The sequence below is a fragment of the Vanellus vanellus genome (assembly GCF_965231255.1).
Source record: "Vanellus vanellus genome assembly, chromosome: 21".
Lineage (NCBI taxonomy): Eukaryota > Metazoa > Chordata > Aves > Charadriiformes > Charadriidae > Vanellus > Vanellus vanellus.
In genome coordinates, this window is record NC_138926.1 from 7,930,033 (window position 1) to 7,955,232 (window position 25,200).

Here is a 25,200-nt window from a genome sequence, read left to right on the forward strand (position 1 = left end):
AGGCAGCCCGGCGTGGGCCGCGGGACGCGGCTGTAGTGCCGCCTTCGGAGCGGCAGTGTTTGCAGGGCGCCTGGGGCTATTTCCCAGCGCAAAAGGTGCTCTTGGGGGCAGCTGCCTGGAAAGCGGGGTCCCTCCCTGCCACGTCGCACCGAGAGGCCCCTATTTCTGCGCTAGAAAAGGTTGGTTTAAAATAATGCCTAACGTCCCTGTTTGTTTAAAGGAATTTAAACTGACCCCATTCTGATCAGCTTGTCTGACTGCGTGGCCGAGGTCCTCGCAGCACTTTCGTCCTTGTGCGCAGGAACTGCTTGTTCACAAGCACGAGGCAAATAAACCCTGCCTTGCGCTGGGAAAGCAGCCCCGGCGTACAGCGCAGGGTATTGCCAGGAATACCCCTGCGAGCGAGAGGGACGAAGCCTTCGGAGGCTGCGTGAAAAAACAAATACTTTCTTTTACTGGGGATACTCGACAGCGCAAACATCATTTCTCTCTGTATAACAGTGGTGAGCAAACAGCAGCTTAGCCCCACAGGAGCCTTCCTGCCACAGCAGGGGTGGCACAGGGCAATAAATTAATCTCTCTCCGGAAGGGAGCTTGAGCCGGTCAGATTCCTTCACGGTATCTCTGGCCGTCGCCCCGAGCCGCCCTTTGCCTCCTTGGCTGGCCTCTGGCGCACTGAATCACAGCCTGCCAGCGAGGGGGCGGGAGGCACCGCTCGCCTTCCATGGCTCGAGATCCATTGCCCAGCTGCCGCGGGAGCCCAGACGGCCAAGCGCATCAGTCGGGATGGAGAGGAAGGCTCGGGGAGAGGGGAGGGAACTGTCCTGGCAGGTCTCAGAGCTCCGTCTGGAAGGAGAGAGAGGGGGAGAAGCGACGGCAAGCTTAGAAGGGCAGCCGAAACCGGGAGGCACAGAGTTGTGTCCATAGGGAGCTGGCTCGGCTCCCGCGCAGCCCCGCCGCCTGCCCTGCAGCGACGCTGCGCTCCGTTGGCACGGTTGCCCTCTGCGCAGAGCCGCCGAGGGGGCCCTGACCCTTCCCCACCGCCCCCCAAAAACCTGCGGGATAGCGCAGCCCAGCGTGTTGCTGCAGCGGTGGCGGCAGCACGGCACTGACCCTCCGGACGGCGTAGATCCAGTTGAGGTAGGCACGGACGCTGGTGTAGACGCCGGGCGTGCTGGGGGTCCCGCAGCCCTGGCCCCAGCTGACGATGCCCACCACCTGCCAGTGGCTGCCGGCGTACTGCAGGGGCCCGCCGCTGTCCCCCTGCGAGGACACCCCGTCTGAGCGGGGGCTGAGGAGCCCCCCGCCCGGCCCCAGCACAGTGGGTGCCGGTGCTCATGGCTGCAGTCTGCGGCCGTTCCCGGGAGAGGAGCTCTTCCCTGAGAGGGGCTATTCATTGATGGATGTGGACCCCCCCACCTCTTTCTGGACCGCCACCCACCTTGCAGGTGTCCACGCCGCCTTGGGGCAGGCCGGCACACAGCATCCTCTCGGTGACCTCCCCGTGGTAGGTGGCCAGGTTGCAGCTCTCGCTGTCTATGAGTTTCACCTCCGCCTGCTGCAGGGTCTCCGACAGTTTGCCTGTGTGAACTGTGGCCGCTCAGAGGGGTCCCTCAGTAGCCCGCCGGCCCCGTCCACTCCTGGGAGTGGTGCTGGGGGGCACCCTGCCCTCGGCTCGCCCCCGCGCTGTCCCGCTCACCGTGCTCCTGCGTGTAGCCCCAGCCGATCACCCACAGGGCTGTGCCCGGCGCCAGCTCCTCATCGAAATAGGGCAGGCAGATGGGCTTGCGGCTCTCTGGGAGGGAGAGGAGAGGCGCAGGAGACGTCTGGGGGGGCTCGCGGGGAAGGTGCCCCTGCCCGGCTGGCCGGGCACCCGGCTGCCCGCTGTGCTCTCAGTAAGGCTCCGCTCCCACGTGGCCCTCTCCCACCGCCCGGCGAGCGTTGCCTTCGCGAGCTCTTGCTCCGAGCAGGCGTGTGCCACCTCTCACCTGAGACACGCAGGGGAGACCGCAGCTTCACCAGGGCAATGTCGTTGTCCTTGGGGGACGCGGGCGTCACCTCGGCCAGGAAGACCTTCTCCACCGCGAGGGTGGCGGTGCCCGAGAGGAGGTCGGAGCCAGCCTTCACGCGCCAGCTCTGAACAACGGGGTTGTTCCTGTGCACAGACACGTCTGTTACTGCTCCCCTCTTTCCCCTCCTTGCCTCTGCTGCGCGGACGGGCGGCCAAGCCCTCCGCGCTGCCCTGCTCGGCGTCGCTCAGCTGCGCTGGACCCAGGGGCACAAAGCCCCGGGCAGACATGTCAATTACGGGGCATTGAAGCAACCCGTGGCCTAAACCCAGAGGGACTTGAGGAGCCGAGCCAGCCCTGGAACGTCGGTGCTGGCTGGCCGGTACGCCGCAGCGGGGAGGTCGCCGACTCACTTGAAGCAGTGCGCTGCCGTCAGGACCCAGCGGGGGTCGATGATGCTGCCCCCGCAGATGTGCTCCTTCTTGTACTGCAAGCTGACCTGCCACGGCCAAGCCTCGATGGCAGCCGGACTGCCGCCCAGCACGCGCGTGGTCCGTACGCTCTCCCCGCAGCCTTCTGCCCGGCAGCGGAGCAGTGGCAAAGCAACACGTTAGCTGCGGCGGTGGGGAGAGAAAAAGCACCCGCTCTGCCCTCCTCCATCCTTGGGGCTGAGCGGGGCTGGAGGCTATGGAGGCTCCTGCGCCTCCCAGGGAGGGGAGCGTTGCTCAGGTGCACCACCCCCTGTGTCACTACCCATGTCACCCCTTCCTGGGCCGCTCGGCACACCCCCTTTTGTTCTCTGTTTGCACATCGTCCCCAGGCTTGCTGAAATGGGCTCAGCCGCTCCTTGCCCTCTCCAGCCCACCGGGCGGATTGGTTTAATCAGGGTAATTCATCAGCAAAAGTAAACCCATTCAGGCAGGTGGTTAAGCCTCTCTTAGGTGTTTCATTTCTGGGGGGGTTTATACTGGCTTAACAGGAAGGTTAGTGGTAATTAAATCCAACTTTTCTCATGCCGAGGGTGTGGGAACCGGGGAGGGCCAGGGCTTGGGCCAGCGCCGAGCTCTCGCGGCCGCAGCGCAGCACACGGGGCCGTGCCAGGAACGAGGACCCGCAGCGGCACATGGCCCTGCGCGCCCGCAAGGTGCGAACAGCCTCATGATACTTACCGGAACAAAAGAGTGAAACAACCTGTCCAGAGAGGCATTTCCTGGAAGAAGGAGGAAAAGGGCTGGATTCGGCCGGGGAGAGGCTCTGGCTCCGTGGCTGGGCACGGTGGGCTCCCGTGCAGGGTGAGGGGCACGGCGGCCACCTCGGCACAGCCCCACCACTCACCTGCCCGGCTCGGGCATCTGCAGGCTGCCGTTGCTCAGCACCACCTCGCGGGGAGGCAGGGGCTGCCCTGCGCCCACCTCCGCCGCCCGGAACGTGGGGGTGCTGAAAGACACAGGGGGCACGGGTCAGGAAGCACACTTGGGGGGCACAGCCCCAGGGATGCCACTGGCGGGGCACCCATGCTGGGAGAAGACAGGCACTGGTGTCTGAGCACCTCCAGGAGCCTGGAAACTCGGCGGTTTGGGCTCAGACTGAGCCAAAGATGGTATATCCCCGTTCTGAAACTTTAGGGAGTGAAGCTTTACAAATAGGTCCTAAACGTTCGCCTACGGCCCCAACAAAGAGCTGGGCAGACAGGGAGGAAGCAGGAGCTTAGGGAGGGAATGTGGACCCTGCGCCAGTGAGCAAGAGAGAGACCCCGTAGAAAAAGGGGGTTCCTTGGGACAGGGACACGGGGATGCCAACAGGGGGACCCGCCACAGCCCTGAAGGGCGGGGGGCTGGATGGGGGGACAGGAGTGTGCTGAAGGAAGGGACACCACTCCTGCTATTCCAGGAGGTGAGCGGCAGGGGACATCAGGGGTTTCCCTGCTGTTGTGACATCTGGGGACTGTGCTCATAGCCTCAATCCCTGATTTTTTGGAACTGGAAAATACCATCTTGGGCTCAGTCTAGAGGCGCTCAGACACAGAACCCATCTTCTCTTTACAGAATCACAGAATCTCCCCGATTGGAAAAGACCTGTAAGATCATCCAGTCCGATCATTAACCTCACACTGACAACCCACCCCTAAACCATGTCCCTGAGCACTACATCTACACGAGCCTTAAATACCTCCAGGGATGGGGACTCCACCCCTGCCCTGGGTAACGCGTTCCAGTGCCCGATGACCCTTTCAGTAAAGAAATTCTTCCTAATATCCAATCTCAACTTCCCTTGGCGCAACTTGAAGCCATCTCCTCTTGTTCTATCATTTCCTCCCGTTCTGTCTATTAGTATACCCCTAACTCAACTCAGGCTCTCCCTTAACCCAGGGCTGATACCAAACACGCAGAGCTAGCAGGCAGTTTTCCCAAATCCCGTCTTTAACTGCCTTTAGTGGAATGCAGCACTACAAACTTGCAGGTAGCTCGGGGCAGCAGCATGGGGTGGACACAGGTGGGCGTCATGGAGCTTCATCGCAGCTGCAGGGACCCAGCGCTGCCCGCAGCTGTGCGGCACCACCCCCCGCCCCGCTGCTGCTCTCCCGGGGCTTTAAAGGGGAGCACGGAGCCCGCAGCCTCCTCCGGGAGAGCTCCATCGGCAGCCGGGACCCGGGCTGGCTCTGCGCCTGCCGCAGGAGGGGCTGCTGCGGCGGGGTGGCTGCGCGCACGCTGTGGGGAGCCGCAGGGCAGCCCCGCTGCAGGGGTGACTGCGCGGGGGTGGGGGGAGGTGAGGGGTGGGAGGCGGGCAGGGGGCCCGCGGGCTGGGGACAGAGCGGGGGACGCGCGGCACCGGGCTGTGCTGCCATGGGAAGCTGCCAGGGCTTCCAGCACAGAGACTCCTGGGGGTGCAGAGTGCTCCGCGGGGGGAGCGGGGACTGAAACCGTTAGTGCGGAGCTCTGAGCGCTTTGTCAGCAAACACAGCCCCACTCAAAAAGAGCTTTTCTGGGAGAGGGGTAGACAAAGCAGGCGAGAGAGGCGTGGAGAAAGCAGCCGCGTACCTCCAGTAGCCCATTTGCTCGCAGGCGGCTTTCGCCAGCACCAGGTTGAAGTGGTCGTGGCAGACGCAGGACCAGGCTCCGGTGTTTCTGTTAAGCACCTGCAGGATGGATCTGTCTTTGGAAACACGGGCTGGAGACGGACACAAAGTGAGCTTTGTCGCGGGCGGAGGCTCGCTGCAGCAGCCCGGCCCCTCCGCGGCGCGAGCAGGGGGTCCTGGACTCACCCCCAGGTGGTGGTCCCTCGGGGACCCACTGGGGACAGTTGGCCTCGTCCTCCCCGTGCAGACAGTCCACCTGCCCGTCGCACACCTGCTGCAGCGGCACCAGCTTCAGGGGCTGCTTGCAGAAGAAGTAGTGGTAGTCCAGGTAAACCTTGACTAGAGGGAACGGGGAGCTCAGCGCTGAGCTCGTGCCACCGGGCGGGCTCAGGGCTTGCGCCTGGGGGCTCGGCAAGAAGGTGGCAGAGCCGGTCCCGGCTGAGCCCTGGGTCCAGAGCCGTGTTTGCCGGGCCGTGGCTGTGCCCAGCAGCGGGAGGAGAAGGGGGGAGAGGAGAGCAGGAGCCGTACCCAGGAACCCGACCGCGACCAGGCAAGCGAGGCAGAGCACAGCTGCCAGGACGGGGATGCCGATCCGCTTGAAGGACTCCAGCGCCGTGGAGGCTTTGCGCCTCGTGCTGGGACCTGCAACACAGAGGAGCGTGGCCCTGTGTCGCCAGGCTCAGCCTGGCAGCACCCGCGCCCCCGGCCCCCGTGGGCATTACCTCTGCCATTCAGCCGCTCGGAGGCTAAATCCTGCAAACCAGAGGGGAAAACCAGTTACCGAGCTGAAACTTCAGCCACAAAGCAGTTGGCAGGTGGGAAGGGTCTGTAGCAGCGTGGCTAGCTGGCCCCATGGCGATTCCCGTGCCCAGCTAACACGGTCAGCCGCCCCGGGGAGGGCAGCCCAGTGCAAGGGGAGGGTCGGCTAAGCCTGGGCAGGCCTGGAGGCTGCCGTCTCTTTGGCTTGCTTGAGGCCCACCAGGAGGATTAGCGGGGGAATTGCCCCAACCTACAGCTGAGGTTGCTTTAGAGCTGCTGGGGATGGAGGCGGCCGCAGGGGTGGGTGGCATGTCCTGCTGCCACAACGCTTGTCTCTGCTGCAACCCGGGACCGCCGGCTGTGTCGGTCCTGTGGGCACCGCCTGCGCTATTCCAGTAACTGGCTATTAATGTCATGGAGTTACTGCCGTTAATGCACCACAGGCTGAAGAAGTCGTGGGCATTATGAAAGCGGCACTTTCTGATGTGCAAACAAACCCTGAGTCAAAATACACGTGCCTGCAGGGCTATGCCACCCGGACATGTCACGACGGGGGTTATATTCTTCAGCTGGCCCAGCACAGGGTCAGAAACCGAGTGGCACAGCCCAAGTCCTCCCCTGCCGACTGCCGGAGCCGCTGGAGAAACCAGCCCTGCCCATGGGAAGGAGCGCTCTCGGGGCGGGGAGGGAGCGCTGTGCCGCTGCTAGGACACACGGAAAACACAGCCCCGGCAGCAGGCAGCGCTGGAGCGAGTGATGAGTAAGGCATCGATCCCACTTGTTCTCTTCAAAATTATTTCCCTGTGATAGCTTCTGGCACGAGAGATGCCCAACTGCAGTAGGAAGGGTCCCGTGAGCCGCACCCGCCGGCCGCGTGCCCCGTCCTCGGTGGGCGGGCTGGAGCCGGGCAGAGATCAGAGCCCCTGGGGGGGGCGTTTGAGGAGGGCACCGTAGGCGTCTGTTGCTCTGTTTTGCAGCCATGCTCGTGCTGTGCTGCTGAGCTGCTTCCTGGCAGCTTGTGCTCTGAAAGCGTGCTCCTGCCCAGCTGCGGAACGCGGCACGCTTGCTTTTCCCTCGAATGCCCATCCCGCCCCGAGCCAGCTCCGTTCCTTTGCCCATGCTTCTGGAGTCTACCACGACAGGTAAGATGAGCTTTTTGGCACGTACCCAGCATGAACAGAGGTAAGGAGGATTAAAAACACTGCAATAAACCCACAGATCCAGGAGCGCGATTCAGGAGAGTTTGGGGTTTGGAAGCCTTTGCTCCTTGGGCTGCGGGAGCAGCACCCCTTTCTCTGGGCAGCAGAGGGCTGGAGATGATGGCGTTCGTCGCCTCAAATGGGAAGCGGAGGCCCCTGTGCAGAGGCCGGGGCTTTGAAGAAGCGGTGCGGTGAGACACAGGATGCGGTTCGGCTGTAAAGGGGCCGCGCTGCCGCCCAAGGCTGGTAGGAGGGAGCGGTGGAGCCCTCCCTCTCTGGGCCACTGTGCTTGGGCATGTTTAGCCACGCACAAAGACTCTACCCGCAGGATCTGACAGGCAAGTGGCAAGCGATTGTTCATGGGTTATCACACAAAGATAGCTTGGATTTAATGTGCTGCTAGCGCAGCCGGCACTGCCCCTCGCCCAGCCAGGACACGTTGCCTCCCCGTCACGGCCCGGCTGCATGGCTTGGGCTGCCAGTTTCGGCTGCTCCCCAGCCCGGGGACAAGAAGTGACTTGTGCAGGGGAGGGCCGGATCCTGCCCGGTGCTGGTGGGGCCGCGGGCATGTGCCCGTGCCCCAGCACGCGGCCGTCTGGCTCTTTTGAGGAAATGTCAGGGGCCTTTCTCCAAACAGCCGGGCTCATCTGGCTCCGATGCCAAGCACGGGCGAGTCGTGGCGAGTGCCCGGCCCCTGGGTGGGCTCTGCACGGCCCCTCCGGCCTTCCTGGCTGCTGTGAGGACACTGCGGCGCTCCCAGGGGATCCCAGCTCCGGATCAGCTCGCGGGGGCTCAGAGCCCAGCTCCCGGTGGCAGGGAGTCGGGGACCCGCTGGGAGCAGGAGGGCAGGGTGGGAAGGGGAGCACGTCTCCTGGACCTCCCATCTCCGCTGCCCTTCCCGAGCAGCTTCTCTGTGGCACGGGTGCCTGCAGGAGCCCTGGGAGTTTTGTAATGCCGGCCCGGCTTGTTCCTGCACGCCACCTCCGTCCTCCGAGCAGCCGAGGGCACGTGGGGCCGATCCTTCCTCATGCTGACCTCTTGTGTCACCGTGGGCCTGGGCTGGGCATGACCCGGATAACGGGATCCTAACGGTTCCCTGCGGGAGCAGTCCCAGGGCCCCAGCCCTGACAGCTCCTCCAGGTTCCCCGGCACGGCCGGGGCTCTGCGGCTGAGCGGCACCGCAGTGGCACAGCTGCCCGTACTTGTGCCCATCACGTCGTCTGGTATCGGGCTCCTTTCCGACAGCCCTGTGCAGGGCTGGTGCGGACACAGGTGGGGGCCGATGCTGTGGTGTTGGCCACCTTCCCGCCCACACAAGGTATTGCCTACTGCTGATTTTTTTTCCTTTTTTTACATTTTCTTCAGTCCATGAACCTCCGCCCTTTCAAACAGATTCGCAGCTCGGAGCTGCCCCGGGGGCTGCCTCTCCGGGACTGCCCGCTTGCTCTCAAAACCACACCACAGGCAAGAGCCGCACTGGTTAAACCCAAAGCAAGGCAAGAGCTGTGCCAGCTCCTGCGTGGAGTGGAGCACATGATTTCCTGGAGAACTCAAGGCTACCGTAACTAATTGAGCTCCCTTGCCGTATTCTCTGGAAGCACGTTAACGCCGCTATGGCCAGTCCGCACCCCAGCTGTGCAAGTGCCAGCCCACGAGCCACGGACTCCTGCTGGACTTGTGCACCGTTGCCGTCCGAGCAGGCTCGGGCAGCCCAGGGGGCAGCCGGCCCCTTGCCGTGAGGCTGGAGGGCGCCGAGGCACACGGGGTAGCTGTGCCAGCTGCTCCCCGACGAGGGAAGTGGGACGTTCCTGTGCAACCCCCAGCTTCAAAGGGTGCCGGGTGCTCGGATCCCGGGCTCACTCCTTGGCTGTGGGGATTTAACCCGTGGGCGCGTGTAGCCACTGCCCCTGTGCAGAGGGGCGCGATTTCCCCCCGCCCCGGAGCAGTTGATGTCCCGGTGCATCGCCGGTGGAGGGTTTTACGGTGCCCAGCGAGCCGGCCGTACTCGCTGCCCTCTGTTAAGAAAGCCTTTTCCTCCTCGGGAAGGACTGCGTGCCAGGCTGGGCTTTGGCGGCCGTGGCTTTGCTTGCAGAAGGCACTGCAGGAAGCTGAACCGGGCAGGTGCCTTGTGCCGAGCAGAGGGACCAGCAGTCCCGCGGTGGGAGCTGCGCCGAGGGACGGGGTGTCGGGCTCTTCCCCAGGCGTTGCCTAAGAACCAGCCCCCTCTTGGGGGAGGGTTAAGATGCTCCGGAAGGGCACATTCCCCTTGGTGAGGAGACTTGCGAGACACACCGCCTCACTTGCCTGCTTCCCGGTCTGGGAGAGGGTCAAGGCAAGCCAGAGAGAAACGTGGGAGCGAGAGCTCCTGGGGATAGCCGAGCGCCATATCCAACAGCCACGGCGGCGTGTTGAGAGAGACGGGTGAAACCCTTCCCTGCCTGGATGCTGCAGGGGGCCGGGGCCAGGCAGCAGCAGCTCTCTGGAGCCTGGGCTGCCTCACGACCAGTAATCGCTCCTGGCAGAGCGGGGCCACGAGCGTGGGGTGCGCGGGGTGCCCGCTGCCGCTCCCGGGGCGAGGGGCTGGGGGCCGGTGTGCAGGGAGGGGGCCGAGCGGCGGGCAAAGCAGTCGGGAACTCACCATGTTCCTCCAGCTCTGGCGTGGTCTTCTGCCTGCAGAAACCCGTCAAATATCCTCCCGGCTGGGTCCCGGGGAGGCTGTGGGTGCCCCGATGCCCAGGGAGCCGGGCTGGCGATGCTCCTGCCGCCCCTTTGCCTGCGCCGCTCTGCCTGCGCTGTATTAAGACTGGGGCAGGACCGCCCAAGCACTCCTTAAAACCCACAACAGGAGTTGTGAAACAGGATTTATGATTTGTATGGTAATATAACACCAGTCTATCAGCAGCACCATCACCCGCAATAATCTGCTGAGCATCTGCCACTGGAGGGTGACTCACCTGCAGAGCTGCTGTCACAAAATAGCTTATCAGGAGTGAACTGACTGACAGAGCAGGATTTTTCCTGCTCCTCTCCTGATGATAAGAGGAACCACAGCCGTCCCGCTCTTTGTCCGTCTCTTCCGCGTTGCACCGGCTTGTTTTTAAACAGAGGTTTTGGTAGGTGGAGGAGGAAAGGAGAAGGGTTTACGCATGAGGTTACCGGGCCATTATGTGCTCCCGTCTCTCGGGTCACTCGGTCTGTGTGTCCCCGCGCAGCCCCAGGCCGCGGCTGGCAGCACCGGGGTGAAGTTAAAAGGAAGGCGAGCGGGTGCCCATGGCAGGGTACCGCTGGGGTTGCCGTGGTGGTGTCTGGCTGTGCGCAGTAGCTGATGTCCTGGGCGGGCTGTACGGAGCTGTTGCTGCCCGGGGGGAGCGGGGCACCCACCGAGCCCAGCGACTGTAACAGCGGGCGTCCCAGCAAGCTGGGCAGGGCGGAGGTTGGAGCGTGGCCCCTCCAGACTCCCTTACCTGCCCTCTGGGACAAAGCTCCCTCTTTCTCCCTGGCTTTTGTCCCTGCTGTGGTACAGCAACTCTGTGGCAATGCAGACTGCCAGTTCCCACCCTGCTGGGGTGCTCCTGGGCCGTTTACGGAGATGTAGAGAGCACCGCTCTCCATGTGGATGCGCTGGGCTCAGTGCCGAGGCTGGGTCTGCCTGCGGGGCACCGCAGTGTGAGCTCAGGGGTGGCCGTGCCCTTCTCCTGCCACCCCCCCGGCCCTTTGCAGAGCGGCTGCCCTGTGTTGGTTGAGCTCATTGGCATTGCACAAGATGGGGCTGGCAGGGGCGGGGGGGAGAGGGGCTCTTACAGCCCCCGAGCCCCGTTTGGGGGAAGCGCTGTGCCTGCCGGCAGGTGCTGAGGCTGCTCGTGCAGATGTGCAGGTCTCTGATGCAAAGCTGGGCTACACGTCCAGGAATAATCACTCCGGGACAGAGCGGCTTGCGTTGGCCCGCTGCTGGCAGCCCTGCCGGGCAGGACGGGCATTTAGCTTTAGGTGCGCAGGAGCCGCGTGCCGCGGCTGGGCAAAGGCTGGTGCAGGGAGCGGGCCGGGGTGAGGGAGTCCGCGGGCTGCGGTGGGCCCCGCCGGCAGCTGGCGGGACAGCCGGGCCCTGGGCAGACTCCCGCTGCAAGTGGTCGGTGTGCAGGATTTGCCGAGCAGCTAATTACTCTCTCCTTCTTTCGTAATCACTCTTTCCCAACCGTCGGGGAGAGCTGCTGCTGCCAGGTGTGTGCGCTGTGCCAGCGGGGAGACTGCGGAGCATCCCGGACCTGCAGCTCCTCGGCCGGGGAGCTGTGCCGTCGCTGTGCCGGCTCACCCCTGCCGCAGCCCCTCCGCGGAGAGCGGGCAGCACGGCCCGGCAGCCTGACCGGGGCTCCTGGCGTCTGCATGCGGTCTGCACATAAGGGGCACCCTCCCACACTCACGGGTGGGGATCCGGCCCCCTCGGGAGGCGTGGGGACCTCGGCAGGCTGCGGTCTCGGCTCTTGCCCGCGTGGTCCGTGTGATGCCCGGAGACCGTGGGATGGAGGGTGGGCAGCAGCGGGTCCGGTCACGTGCGTTGTGCAGGAGGGTGCCCAGCACTACTGCGGGAGCTTTCAGCTTGCAAACTGGTTTGAGGGGCTGCACACAGCAGCGGGGAGTGGGGCAGAGCGCTTGCGTCCCTGGCGTGCCTCGGTGGGTCCTGGGGGGGCAGCACAGGCAAACGGCTGTGTGGGCACCGGGTGCAGCATGAGATGCGGCATGGTGGAACGAGCTCTCCTGTCCAGTCTGGACATTCCTGTCCCTTGTCAGGGAACCAAGTGTGACTTAAAAGCAAAAGCAGCTCAAGAGATGGGCACTGCCGGGCCAGCAGGGATGGGCAGAGGCTCTGCAGCGAGCTCAGACCCATGTATCCAGCACCGCCTGCGCAGCTGCAGCCCTGTGCCGTGCCACAGAGACCCCCTCGAGGCGCAGGCTGCCTTCCAGAGCATCCCAGTGCCAGCCCCACACACACCCCACGGCTGAGCCTGGCCCCAGCGCCACGGAAGGGAGAGCAGCCCAGGAGCGTCTGCGGGGTGGGAGGTGGCACGGTGGAGGAGCAGCTCTTCCTCCTTTGAGGTTAAGCAAAGGCTTTGAGGAAGCAGCTGAGGTTTGCAGATGTTATGTCACGGCTCCACGCGCCTTTGGGGCTTTGCTTCCCGGAGTGCGGCTGCGTTTCCAGCACATCACCCTTCCCTGGCCTCTTGTGTGTGGAGCCCTGGAATGACGCAGGCTTCCGGGCACCCCGGCTCTAGGGTCAGGCCAGGGCCAGGCAGGGCTGCCCGGGGCTCTGCATGGCCGCCAGCCTCCCCGAGCCACATGGACACGCACCACGTCCCTTTCCTCTCTGTGTCCTGGCAAGGAGCAGTACCGGCCTCTCTGTCCGAGCCGGGCGCTGCCAGGGCCTCGGGGGCTGCAACGTGCGTCATCCCCTCTGCGTCCCGCCCTTCCCTGGCCAGCGTCCCCACGAGTCCCAGGCATTGCCCCCGGGTCTCGGTGCCAAGAGCTGGCTCCTGGGGAGGGCTGTGCACACTGCCTTGGCTCCTGCCCTGCCCGCCGGCATCGGGGCACTGCATAGTTGATGGCTGTGCCCAGTAAAACGTGCACAAAGAGGAGGTTTCCGGGGCAGAGGGATTTTGCCCCTGGCTGCCCAGTTTCCAAGCTGGTAATGGTTATCCCTGTTTGCTACCTTCTATCTGCAGCCTCGGGAGATGGCTTCCCCCTCGATCTGTAAGCAGGCGGTGATGGCCACCCAACCCCGTGACTTTGAGAAGATCGAATACAGCCGTGAGTGCATCACACCAGGAGGTGTCTGTGACTGGGGTCAGCGGGTGGGGGACACCCTGTCACCCCGGGGTCCTGCCCTCCCCGTGGGTGCCCTGTCCCTGCACAGGGCCATAACCTTCTTGGGCATCCCCAAATGCCCAAGCCCGGGCTCCGTGTGGGACCTTGCCCCACTGCTGTCTGCTGCTCTTTGCCAGGAAGTGGCACTCGGAGGACACAGCCGCTCCAGCACCTTGCCAGGGCTGGACACCCCTGTGTCCAGGGTGTTCCTGCCCCTGGGGCTCCCAGCGCTACCAGTTTGGCCTCTGCCAGGCTGCCTGTCCCTGCCAGCAGCGGGAGGGCAGAGCTGCCCGTGCGGGCAGGCATCCCATGCGGGAGGGGAGGCTGGGCTGGGCTGGGAGCAGCCGTCGCGGGCTGGGGCACGGGCGCTGCGCGTCCATCGCGTGAGGAGTGATGTCTACCAGAGTTTCTCTGCTTTCTCCCCTGGGAACCAGTTGAACCAGCAGGTGAGGAGCGGTGCCCGGCCTCGCTGCGGCACGGGCGGTGAGGCGGCTGTGTCACCGGGAGAGGAGGGGACGGGCAGGACGTGCCGGGCTCCAGCGTGCACCGGGCTCTGCTGCAGCACCTGCCAGCCCGGGCCAGCCGGGAGCAGCTCCTGTGGCACGGCCCTGGGCACCAGGAGATGGACCCCCGGGCAGGTGAGTGGGTGGCATTTTTCTCCCCTTATGGGAGGTGGGGATATTTTATGGCACGGGTGGTGGCTTGGTAACGTTCCCTTCCCCGCTGCTGTCTGCGGAGCTGGGGCTCGGGGCTCAGCTGGTGGTGTGGCTCTGCCTCGAGCAGTGCTGCTCGGAGCCCCTCGCCGGGATGCGAGGACGTCGGCTCCCGAGGGTGTTGGGGCAGGGAGCACCTCCCATGCACGCCACGGGGCCGGGGCTGGGCACGAAGCCGTCATCCTCCCACCGGCGGTAGGCGTAGGGAGGGGGCAGTTTCGGCAGCCGGCTGATTCAGGGAGGCTATTGCACCATGCTCCTCCTGTCCCGCAGCTCCGGCTGCATGAGTCACTCCTGCGGCAGACTCCCTGACCTCACCCATGCCGGCCAGTGCTGGGGGCTGGGGTCCCGGGGCTCCTGGCCCACCCCTGGCCCGGCAGAAGCGGGGTGCGTGGGTTTCCCGCATATCCTGGCCTTCTGAGCCCTGCCGTGAGGCCGCAGCAGAAGGGAAGGGCAGGCTGGTCCTGCTCATCTGCCGCGCAGCTTGGGAGCTGGCAGCGCGATGCTCTGCGGCTCCCCGGGTGTTTGCCGGGTCCCGTCAGGTAGAGCGAGTGCTGCGGGTTGCAGGACGCCCTGGGACGTTGCTCACTATGTAAACATTGTGACCACAGGGGAAATGTTCTCACTCCGCCGGCATCTGTCTAAATTTAGCTGCTGTTAGGTCATCCTTTTCCGCTGCCTCCTCGCTCCTGATGCTGTAGGGCACAGCACCCCGTCTCTGTGCCGGGCACTGGCCCCGAGCCCTCCGCACGGGCAGGGGAGCGCTGCGGGGCTGACCGTGCTCCCAGGCAGCGGCCAAACCCTGCCGTCCCCTCCTGGGCACAGCAGCCGTAGCAGCCCCCAGAGCTGTGCCCACCGCCACCCTGCCTACATTTTGCTAATGGGCCATACCGGGACTGACTGGGAAGCGTACTGGTCAGGGGGTCCTGCGGGCGGGTGGCGATGCTGAGGTGCGGGCGGGTGTGCAAGAGGCTGTGCTGCCTGTGCCACGGGCTCACGCTGCAGCCCACGGTGACAGCGGAGAAGGGTGCAGGATGGTATTGCACAGGGGTTCGGGAGAGCGGGAGCTGGCAGCAGCGGGAGAGAGGTGGGATTAGCAGCCCTGTGCTGTGCACCGCACGAGCTCTGTGCTGTGCCGCACACGACCCGCAGTCAGCGGAGCAATGGCTGCTCATCGCTGTGCTGTGCCTGGGCACGTTGGTGTCCCCTTGGCGGTGCCGGGGGTGTTGGCCGGTGCTGGGCTGCGCCAGAGCCCGCGGTGCAGACAGGAGGGATGGAGGGGGTGCAGAGCTCCCGCACAGGTCCTGGGCGGCTCTGTTGTCACCCGGTCCCAGCCCGGCGCCGGCAGCAGGAGGCTGCTCGCCCTGACAAATGCGTCCTCTAGAGGGAACTGCCTGTCCAGAAATGGGTCTGCGCGGCTGCACAGGGACGGCAGCGGGGACAGCCCGGGGTATGGCACTGCGCGGCTGCGGGAGGGAGCACTGGGACAGCCAGCACCAGTGGCACCTTGCTGCTCTTCTGGCTCTTCTCCGCGGGGCCGGGTGCTGCCAGGGCATGGCTGGCAAGATGCACCGGAGGTGCAGGACACGCTGGCTGTGGGAGGTGTGCAGCTGAGGAAGGTGCTTCACCCCAGAAGGCTGTGCATGGGACCAGGAGTGGGGATACGGGCACTGTCAGGGCGGGCAGCTCCCCGCCCCCGGCACAATGTGATGGGCCCCGGGCACGGCCGAAAGCTGCCTGGGGTCTGGGTGAGCTGCCAGCGGGGCCAGGAGCGGGAATAGCCGGGGATCCTGCTTACAGGGAACGTGGGCTCCTGTTTACAGCCGTTCCTTTCCTGTTTAGGCTGAGGGCAGCGGGTCACCCACGGTCCCCTCTGGGCTCCGTTCCCCGGTCACCGTCCCACCCGCCCGCTTGCCTGGGGACCGCTGGCAACTAAGTCTCCAGCATGAGGCTTTGGGGATGGCAAAAATCTCCATGCCACAGCGCTCAACAGCCTCACGGAGCTCAGTCCCTCTGTGCCATGGGGACAGCACAGGGTGGAGGGACGTACCACAGCCCCACAGCCGTCCTGCCCCCGCCAGGGGACGATCAGAACCCCCAGCCTCCCAGAGGCGCTCGTCTGCAGAGCTCTTTCTCCCTCTGCTTTACAGGGCAAGAGCCCATCAACGCGCTCGGGGTTGTCTTGGGTGTTGGGCTGGCCTTGCTGATCCTGGTGCTTTTTGGCTACGCCTTTGTCCGGTGGTACCAGAGGGGCCAATGCTGGCGCCGTGAGTACGGGCAGGGCAGGGAGGGCTCAAAAGGAAAGGCATGTGGGGAGCACACCTGATGTTTGCTGGTCCCCGGGGGCTGGGGAAGCCCGCCTGCAGGGCGGCTGTGGGGCACGCTGGGGGCGTGCAGGAGGAGGGGGCTGCACGGCGGTGTCCCGGGGGGGCTGGCTGTCCTGCCCATCCCCACGCCACGGCACAGTCACAGCAAAGCGAAGGCATGTTCGTGGCGCTGCCCGGCTCTAACACCTCTCCTTATCAACTCCCCAGGGCCCAACTTCGTCTTCAACCTCTACCACACCTGGTGAGTGAGGCCGTGCGGGGACCTGGGGCGGGCTGGGGGCTCCCTCTGCATGGGGCCGAGGTGTCGCAAACGCTCGCCAGTCCCAAACTCACTGAGCTCTGCTGTTCGCAGGCACTGCCTGCCCAGAACAGAGATGCCCTGGGGACTCCTGACCGTCCGGGGACAGCCCCCACGCCACGGGCCGTCAGGGGCGGGAGGAGGGCAGGCAGCTGGCTGACATCTCTGCCTTCCCCGCAGCGGGCTGGGGTCAGTGGCGGTGGAGCTGGTGCCGCCGTTCAGCATCAGCGGCTCGCTGAGCGGCGCGGGGAGCAGCTACGTGCCCTTCCACGACCGGGGGCTGTGAGGCAGGAGCCGGGCTGGCGTGCAGGTAGGACATCACCTTGCTCCTCCCTGCCTGCCGATGGGTGAGCGGGTCCCCGGCCGTGTATGTCCCCCAGCAGCAGCGCCGTGCGGCAGCAGCGCCGTGCGGCAGCCCCGCGGTGCCTGGCAGCAGCCAGTGCTTGGGGCGGCCGCAGGAGCGGGTGTCCCTGCGGGGAGCCCAGGCGCTGGGTGAGAGTGCTGTGCTCCTGGAGCCTCCGTGCTTCCTCAGAGCCCCTGCTCGTTGCAGCTTTCCCAGGGATAGTCCCAAGGTTTTTCCTGCAAAAGTCCTCCCCACGCCTGTGGGCACCAGGGGCTTTCCCTGGGCTCGGGTTTTATTTCCCCCCGTGCAGGCTTTGGTTTGCCTTTCCTTCCCCGCACCCCGCTGGCCTCGGCCCCGCGCTGGGCATGTGGCCGGGGGTGAAAGCAGCCCGGGGTCGGGGCTGGAGCCTGCGTGCTGCCGTCACCGCTTCCCCATGCTGCCTCACGCCCACCTTCCAGCAGCAACCGAAAGAACAACCAAAACCAGCCGGGGGGAATTCCTCTGTTCTTGCTTCTTTAAAAAACAGCCCCCGAATATGCTGGATTTCGACTGAAATTGGAACATTGCAGTTTCTGTTTTTTAAAAGAGCTTCTCCATCTGCTCCCCACAGCCGCGTTTCTCTCACTGGCCCTCCCCGGCCATGGGCAGCCGCGGAGGTGCCCGGGGCCGGCTGCCATCCCCGTGCCAGTGCGCTGGCGCAGCCTCCCCTCGCCTGAGATGGAGGAAGAGAGCGATGCCTTATCCTGGGTTTCCACAGCACGCATCCTGGAGAGACAAGCCGCCTTCCCCATGGATCCCCACGGCTCGGAGACACCCCAGCCCTGGGGACCGGCTGACTGCGTGCCCAGGAGACCTCGGGCCAGGCTGTTGGTGAACAGGGCAGCTACAAAGGATGGCAACGAGCCACAGAACTGGGTGGCTGGTTATGTGCAAGAGCGGAAAATGCCATAAGGAAATGAGACTTCTGCAGACTTCCCTCCTCTGTCAAATATCTGGACCAATGTGGAAATTTGTCCTCTGCGCTGGTGGTGCAAGCAAACACCTCAGAAAGTCCCTGTGGGCTTTTTCGTGCCAGCCACCTTCAACCTCGGCAGAGCAAGCAGCCGTGGGAGCGCCAGGAGCACAGGAGCAGCCCTGGCAAAGCCGCTGCGGCCCCTGCCTGGCAGGTGGGAGCTAGTGAGGCACGGGGGCTTGGGGCTGCTCCTTTGCAGACCGTTTGCTCAGAAGGAAAAGGAGGAGAAACTCGGGAGGCCACACAGCTGTGTGTAGGGCAACTGGTGAGGACGGAGCGGAGAGCCCCGGAGTGCGCCCCGGCTCGCAGGGGAGCTGATGGCGGCCGCAAGCCCCTGCCTCCTCCTGCCCCGCGCCCGCCGGGCTGCTCCTCGCAGCGTTTGCGCGATGCCGGGGGCTCTGTGGCCCCGTTGTGGGAAATGCGTCGGAAACATTTGCATGGGCCGGTGCTGGGGGAGGAAAGGTGTTTGCATGGGTGCAGCCCCTCTCTGGGCAGCCGAGGTGCGGTGGTCCCCGCGGCAAGGAGAACCGGGAGGAGGAGAGCCTCTGGCAGGAGGAGTCAGAGCCGAACGTCCTCCGTGCATTAGGCGGTGACTTAATTCAGGAAAATGTGAGCATCCGGGATTTCCAGAGAGTCGGAGGGACCGTCCGTGCTCTCAGCTATCGAAGCCAGAGCACGTGGTCTGTGGCTTTCTGGGTTTCGTTGAAAGGAGAGCTCTGGCTGCTCATGGGCAGCGGGGGAGGGACGCTGCCCCTCTTGGCCACGGGTGCTGCCGCTGGACACTGCCAGCTGGAGCCTTTCGCGGCGAGCTGGAACCGGCAGCGCCTGGCACTGCGCAGGATCCGGCCACAGAGCTTGACGTCTGGAGCATTTAAAAGAAAAAAAAAAAAAAAGAGTCACGCTTAGTTTTGATGACTCCGTTTTTCAGAGGAAGTTGAAAAAAAGAAAGCAAAAAGCCCCAACCCCCAAAATACTCAGAGGCAGAAGAGATGGTGGAAATGGACGGGCAGGAGGATGCACGCGGCTGGCGTTGGCCAGGCCCTCGGCGTGACGCAGGGAGCGCATCTTAAGCGCGAGTCGTGCAGCGTCAGACGTAACAGAAGGAAATGCGGCAATGCATCAACAACCCTTCTCCTGACTGCAGTGATTCATGTTTTCACCTGAAAAAAAAGTACTCCCTGAGCTGGATTTCCACCAACAGTTTTAATGGGACTATTCCCCCGCAAAGGTTCTTGGAAACTAAGTCACTTTTGGAAAAACTCCCTGGTGACCTGGCAGTAGTAAAGTCTAGCCCACGGTAAGTCGTTCCCATCTCGCGCTTGTTTCCGTTCTGACAGAAACTGTTCCCCTGCCTCCCGGTTTTGACTTGTTGCACTCTGCCCTGGAGGTGCTCCTGTCCTGCCCTGGAGCGTGGTCCCCAAGCTGCTCCTCATGGGAGGCGCCGCACGCCCAGAGCGCCCCTGTGAAACCACCGCGAGCTGCCCCGGTCCCTTTCCCTGCTGTTCCTCCGGCACGTGCTCCCACAACGCAACATCGCCTGGGACAGCTACCCCAGTCCTCAGATGAGCGGAGCTCTCAGTTGGCCGGCTTTGTTCTTTTTTTCCAGTTGCGATGTGGAAACACGCTTCCCTGTGTGAGGCAAAGGCAAATCGCCTTTTGCTGCAGGGGAAAGTCCGTATCTAAAAACGGAAAACGCAACTTGACCTTAGAAGAGGATGTATAGATGAAAGGACCAAATAAATAACACCACATCCTTTCTGTATTTACAAATTAAATAGAATAAATAATGTCTGTACGCAATAGTGGCAGAACACGGACCATAGTGTGGGCAGGACTGCCCCGGCCCACGCTGGGCTCCTACGGCAGGTGCTGCACACATCCTGCACCCTGTTGGAGGTAGCCAGCGCCCCAGGTCTCTGCCGCAGGGGCTGAATAGGGTCTCTGTGGGGTCAGGAAGGTCCCTCGCTCCCTCCAAGCGAGGCCAGCCGGGGTGGGAGGTCCACGCTCCCAGCAGCAGCATGGCTGACGTCAGGCTGCTCTTTGCTTTCGGTGTCGGTGTTGCGAAAGGCTTGGACAGCACCGGCGGCACATACGTCAGCTGGAGGAGCCCAGCGCCTGCCTGGGGAAGGGGGAAGTGGGGAGGGGAAGCGCAGGGCTGGCCCCGGCCCCAGGGGTGGCCCTGAGCCCTGGGGTTGCGTGTCCTGTGCTGGGCTGCTGGAGAGGGCAGACAAGGCAGTACCGTCCTTCGGAAAAGTCCTGGTGTGTATCCTTGGGCTTGGTGGTCAGAGAAGGGGGGGGGAAGCCGCTCCAGCACAGCCCGGCCCCGTGTCTTGTTAGCTTTACACCAGAGACCGCCTGGAGAGAAGGGGCAGGACGCGCTGGGGGCCGGCCACAGCGGTACCGGGGCCAAAGCAGCCCCAGAGGTAGCTAAGCCGGTGCTTGCCGGGCGAGTCTCGGCCGGGGCACCGCTCAGTCTGATGCATTCAGGGGTCGGCGGTAGCTTATAGGAGTAGCTGCTCGGTGGCTAGAAGAGGTAGTTGGGTGAGCGTGCGGGGCTGGCGGGCACCCGCTCCCCGGCACGGGGACGGCTCACAGCCGGCTGTCCTTGCCGTCCCCGTTGAGCAGGCTCAGGGGGTTGATTTGCAGCATGAGCCACTCGTTGGTGCTGAGGCTGGAGATGAGGGGCAGTGTCCCCAGGAAGTCAGTGTTGAAGATGCTCAGGTCAAAGGGCGCTTTCAGGAGCTCGGGGCTGGCTTTGGAGGCCAAGGGAGCACCCGGAGCCCCATAGCTCAGCAGAGTGGGGGCTCGAGGCCCCGCCTGGCTGGAAAAGTCCCAGGCAGTGGGCTCCCGAGGGGCTCCCCACGGAGCAAGGTCCTGTGCGCGGCTGCGGGGGTGCTCGGGAGAGGACTGCTTCAAGTACCCTTTGGCCATGGCTGGCTCGGAGCACTCTACCTCCAGCACGATGTCAGTGCTGCCCGGGCCCTGCGGGGATCCTGTGCAGCCCGAGAAGAGCATCCCCTTGGCTGGGTCCTGCCTTGGCTCCACTGTGCCCTTGGACTGCTGCAGGTACCCACGGAACTCCACGTCTTGCTGGCTGTCCTGGCCGGCGGCAGGGGGGCGGCTGAGCTCCCCTCCGTGGGGCTGCCTGGTCTCGGCCGGGCTGACGTTCCCGCTGCCAGAGGAACATGTGGGGTGAGGGCTCTCTAAGCCCATGCCGCTGTCATCGCCGGCGGGCAACTGCCGCTTGTAGCCCTGGGGCTCGTGGTCTGAGGAGCAGCTCAGTTCGGAGGAGGAGGAGGTGTGCAGGCAAATGCCGCTGTCGGTGCTGGTGCAGCTGCTGTCTCCGCTCCCCATGGTCCCCGGCCCCAGCAGGCACTCCCGGTCCTCGGGCCATGCTGGGAGCCTCCAGCCCTTCTCCGGGGACAGCTGAGCTGCGCCCGTGCTGTCGTTGTGGCCGCTGTCCTGCTGGGGCTCCTTCTGGCACAGGAAGAGCTGCTGCACAAGGTCTGCGTCCGGGCTGCCCGATGGTGAGGACTCTTGCTCAACCCAGAGCGAGCTCTGCTTTATGAAAGACTTCTGGGAAGGAGAGGAAAGGGGAGAGTGAGCTGTGCTTTGTCCCTGCTTCTCCCAACAGCTGCCCGAGCCTGCGACCTCGTGCTGGCCGCAAAGGGTGCCGTGTGCCCGGCTGCCTTACCAGGACGGACGGCGGCCTCACGGGTTTCTTTATGTAGGTGCACACCAGCAGAGCCCCCAGGAGGCCCAAGAGCAACACGGTGATGGAGGAGGAGCTGACGATGCTCAGGACAAGCTCTGCGCTCCCTGCGGGAGAGGACATGCAGGGGTGAGGGAGGAAAGGCAGAGCCCTCGCTGCACATAGCATGAAGGCGCTGCTGCGGGGGCACGGAGCAGCTGGTCCCCCAGGGCCAGGAGGCTGAGGAGGATCCGTGTCCCGCAAGGTCTCCCCCTTTCCTGGCTCCCCCGCCACTTACTGTCTGTCTCACCGATGGTGACGCACTGCTCGTCGGTGCGCGTGGCGTGGATGCACCGGCTGGCCACGTCGGGCTCCACGCTGATGCAGTACTCCGTGTCCCAGAAGAGGTTGCTGATGTTGAACTCTGGGGTGGTCTTCACCACTTCATACTGCAACGACCAGAGCACGGGCTGGTACCTGAGAGCCCCCAGCCTCGTGTTCTCCTCCCGCCTCCCCCACTGTCCCTGGGGAAAGTCCCCGGGGTGCTCAGCAATACAGCTGACAGCAGCTAGACCCGAAGTCCCAACAAGAGTTGGGGAACCTACTGCAATAAAACATACAGAGAAATCTCTCTGTGATGTTATTAAGTTTTACAGAGGACTGTACTTAAAAAATGTGTTTTTCAACTCGAGCCGTGCTGCGGGCGACAGATGGGGACAGCACAGGACCAGCAACTCATCTCACCGTGCGATTGTCCTGCGTCCTCCTGACGAACACCCGGTACTGCCTTGCGTGCTTCTGTATGTCGTCGTATCTCACGGTGAGGTTCCCCTCCCTGAGGAGCAGCTGCAGCTGCACGTGGACAGTGTTGCCCGTCACGGAGAGGCTCTGGCCTGACAGGCGCAGGCTGGCTGGAAACAAGTCCGTTGGAAGAGCACGTTAGGGTTTTCTCCTGTTTGCAGCAATAAGAGCTTTTGCAGCAGTGGACTGAGCTGTGACCGTCCCTCGCAGCCTGTGCTGCCTGTCCTGGATTTGTGCCGTCCCATCCCGCAGCCCGGCTGCCCTCCAGGAAGGTCTGAAGACACATCCCTGCTCTCATCTGTCCCAAAGTTCTCCCCCAGCAGTTTGGCAGCCTGACCTCTGCCATCCTCGAAGCCTCCTGCCCCCGCCGTGCGGTGGGGGCAGACACCAGACCTACCTTCTTGTGGGGAGAAAGAGTTGGTCCTCTGCCACGGGGACGTGTGGTTTCTGGACACGGCCCTGACCCGTGCGTAGTAGCGCAGGGCGGGATCCAGGGTGTAGTACGTGAGGTCGCAGGAGTGCTCCGGGATCTTCATGCAGTTTGGGATGGCTGTCCAGGACAAATTTGTGCCGTAGCTGCAGGGAGAAGCGCCGGGGGTGAGAGCGGTGCTGAGTGGTGCCGGGGACTCTGTTGTCACTGCTGTTGGTGACCCTGGGCAGGGACCAACCCCTTTGTGCCCCCATCGCTGTACTCACACTTTGTGCTCCACTTCGTAGCGGACGTCGCTGGGGGGGTTGTGTCCCGGCTCCCACCGCAGCAGGTGATGCACCATCTCCGCAGCGAAGCGCACGCGTGTGGGGCTGGCCAGCCTCTCACCTGCGGGACCGAGGGCAAGCGTTAGGCGAGGCTGTGCGGTGTCCCGTCCCGTCCCGTCCCGCAGGAGCCGGGCAGAGTTCCTCGCCATTGCCTCCTCCGTGGCTCACCCGGAGCTTGACCCCGTGTGTTCAGCAGTGACCACCCACCCGAAAAGCTGCCGGCTCAGCCCTTGCTGGAGGTTTGCCCAGGCCTGTCCCACTTCCAGGTCTCAGCATTTGCTCATCCCCCTCTTTCCCTTCCTCTCTTCTGGGGAGAGCCCGGCTCAGCCCAGCCGAGAGGATCTCCGTGCTTTCCTGGCCCGAGAGGAGCCTGCCGTGCCTGCGCCCCTGCCCGCCCCTGCTGTTTGTGAGCAGCTCCGGTTGGATTCAGCTTTCCTGTTTTGCTTATCTGCTGTGTAGAAGAAATAGACTTTTTCACACCTTCTGCTGAATTTCGGTACTGTCACCTGGCAGCAAACCATCGATAGATAACATCTGTCACCCTTGCTGTGCTGGTTTCCTCAGCAGCAAACACTAAGCCGCACTGGGCGGCTGCTGGGGAGGACGGCTGTCAGCAGAGCACCGCGCTACCGACCGGGGCACTTCACCGCAACGCGAGGCAGCACGGTCTGCGCTGCCGGAGATAAGCCAGGCTGATGCCTGAGGGCTTACACAACAGCTTTTAGGCTCCCCAACAGGTGAGGGGCGAGCGGGGAGCCCTGCGTCCTGCTCCAAGCAGGCAGGAGCCTGCGGGCACCACCGGTCTGAGCCCTGAGTGGCCACCAAAGGTGCCCCAGCTGCAGCTCCGCTCGCCGCCGGCCCCGCGTGCCTTCCCCCCTCGCCGTCCCTAGCCCGGCGATGGGATCCCGGGTGCGGAGGGGAGCGGAGCAGCCTGCCGGGAGCCGTGGGGCTCAGACGCAGCGAGCGGGGAGCTGCAGACCAACGCGGCGTGTGAAGAGAGACTCACCATCTGTCCACCGGGCGAGGAGCAGTGTCACGCACAGTGCCAGGGCCGTGGCGGAGGGGGCCATGCCGGCTCAGCATCCTCTGCGGGCACCGGGCTGGGTGAGCAGGGTGCCGAGCTGTGCTCTGGCAGGCTGCCGAAGGCTTGTTTTTCCCCTGGAGGCTGGCTCAGTGACGTCTCGGAGGCGTTAGCGCAGTGGGAGGAAAGTAGCAGTGTCGCGACTTCCACTTTTCTTTACTGTCCACCCACTCAGCCACAGCTAATCTCTCAGCCCGGGCTGGGCATTTCCTACAAGCAGCCTTAAAGGAAGAGCTCTGGTGCTTTTCTGAACAAAACGGTACACTGCTGAGAAAGGGAAAATAGGAGTAGATCATGTGTCTGCCATTGCTGTTTCACTATTAAATGAGATGCTAAAAGCACAGCACAGGGGCCTTGCGTTAGCACTGGGGGTGACCTGTCACAGGGATTTTACTGAGCACAGCACCGCCCGGCAGTGTCCCTTCGGGCCGGTGCCCTGTCCTGCCAGCGGCTAAAGCCGCCGGGTCGCAGCCAGCCCTGGGGAGCGCTGGAGCTCTAGGCGGGGTTCTTGTTTTCCCTTCCTTCGGCTCAGCCCGTACCCTCCTGCTTCACTCTGCAATTCCCCGGTTCCCATTTCTGGGGCCAAGTGACAACCGCTGTCCTGCCGCCACCTACGCGGGCGGGTGGCATCGCGAGCTCCGAAGCCGGCTGCGGCGGAGGGGGCCGTGAGCTGTCCCCGGGGCTCTGGCAGTGACAGCCAGAGGTGTGGCTGTGGGGCTCTGGCCCCGTGGCGATGTCCTGCCTGTCTGGTGATGCCAGCCTCAGGTGCTAGGACCTAAATTACCACCGAGCACACTGCAAGTCCTCTGCTGTGCCTTCTGGCAGGTTAAAGTACAACAGAGCTTGCTCGAGGGCTTTCCTGGGGCCTGTGCAAACCCAGGGGTCTTCATGTGACTTGTCTTGAGAAGAGGAATTTCCCACTGGGGAATTGGTGGAAAGGACAGAGATAAAAGAGCAAGAGAAACCGAGAATGCTCTGGACAGCCTCAGAAAGCTTCAGAGCAGTCCCTGGCTCGGCGGGCACAGAGGCTCAGGACCTTGTGTCCCTTTGCCACGGCAGCACGGCTCCTCAAAGAGCCGTCTTAAATGCCCAAAGTTGGAGATTTCTGCTTTTTCCCCCGAGTCTGAACAGGGTCTGTCCCCTGACTCATCCTTCCTGTTGAAGCCGACGGGCTTTCATGAACTGGCAGTTCTGGCCAGAACACCAGCAAGTTCATCGGCTGCGGGGTGCGTCCAGCGGTGCTGCCGAGCCGTCCGCTGCCTGCCGGGTGGCAGGTCCT

The 25,200-nt window shown here is 63.9% G+C and overlaps 2 protein-coding genes across 2 annotated transcripts; both read right to left on the reverse strand.

The window, feature by feature from the left end:
• Positions 1-882: 882 nt before the first annotated feature.
• TMPRSS4 (transmembrane serine protease 4) lies at positions 883-9,951 on the reverse strand (the record flags this gene model as incomplete). The annotated part of the gene is given in 14 exon segments (XM_082493910.1): positions 883-1,263; positions 1,442-1,581; positions 1,700-1,795; positions 1,989-2,155; positions 2,423-2,582; positions 3,179-3,219; positions 3,345-3,446; positions 5,048-5,177; positions 5,272-5,424; positions 5,614-5,727; positions 5,808-5,838; positions 9,682-9,707; positions 9,710-9,843; positions 9,845-9,951. Coding segments are annotated over 14 exon segments (1,782 nt in total).
• Positions 9,952-20,080: 10,129 nt separating this feature from the next.
• IL10RA (interleukin 10 receptor subunit alpha) lies at positions 20,081-23,945 on the reverse strand. The gene is made up of 7 exons (XM_082493803.1): positions 23,847-23,945; positions 22,781-22,901; positions 22,482-22,660; positions 22,028-22,194; positions 21,582-21,732; positions 21,287-21,411; positions 20,081-21,168 (listed from the first exon to the last, which is right to left on the reverse strand). Exons 1-7 carry the CDS (start codon positions 23,908-23,910, stop codon positions 20,182-20,184), a joined length of 1,794 nt encoding a protein of 597 aa, XP_082349929.1. The 5' UTR covers positions 23,911-23,945; the 3' UTR covers positions 20,081-20,181.
• Positions 23,946-25,200: the final 1,255 nt, after the last annotated feature.

What these genes read in the sequence shown, in the direction of transcription:
- IL10RA (XM_082493803.1), bottom strand. Translation starts at nt 23,910, where the DNA reads ATGGCCCCCTCCGCCACGGCCCTGGCACTGTGCGTGACACTGCTCCTC. An exon ending in TACGAAGTGGAGCACAAAGT is followed by an intron (nt 22,661 to 22,780) that starts GTGAGTACAGCG and finishes TTCTCCCTGCAG; the next exon opens with CTACGGCACAAATTTGTCCT. An exon ending in CACCATCGGTGAGACAGACA is followed by an intron (nt 21,412 to 21,581) that starts GTAAGTGGCGGG and finishes CCTCTCCCGCAG; the next exon opens with GGAGCGCAGAGCTTGTCCTG.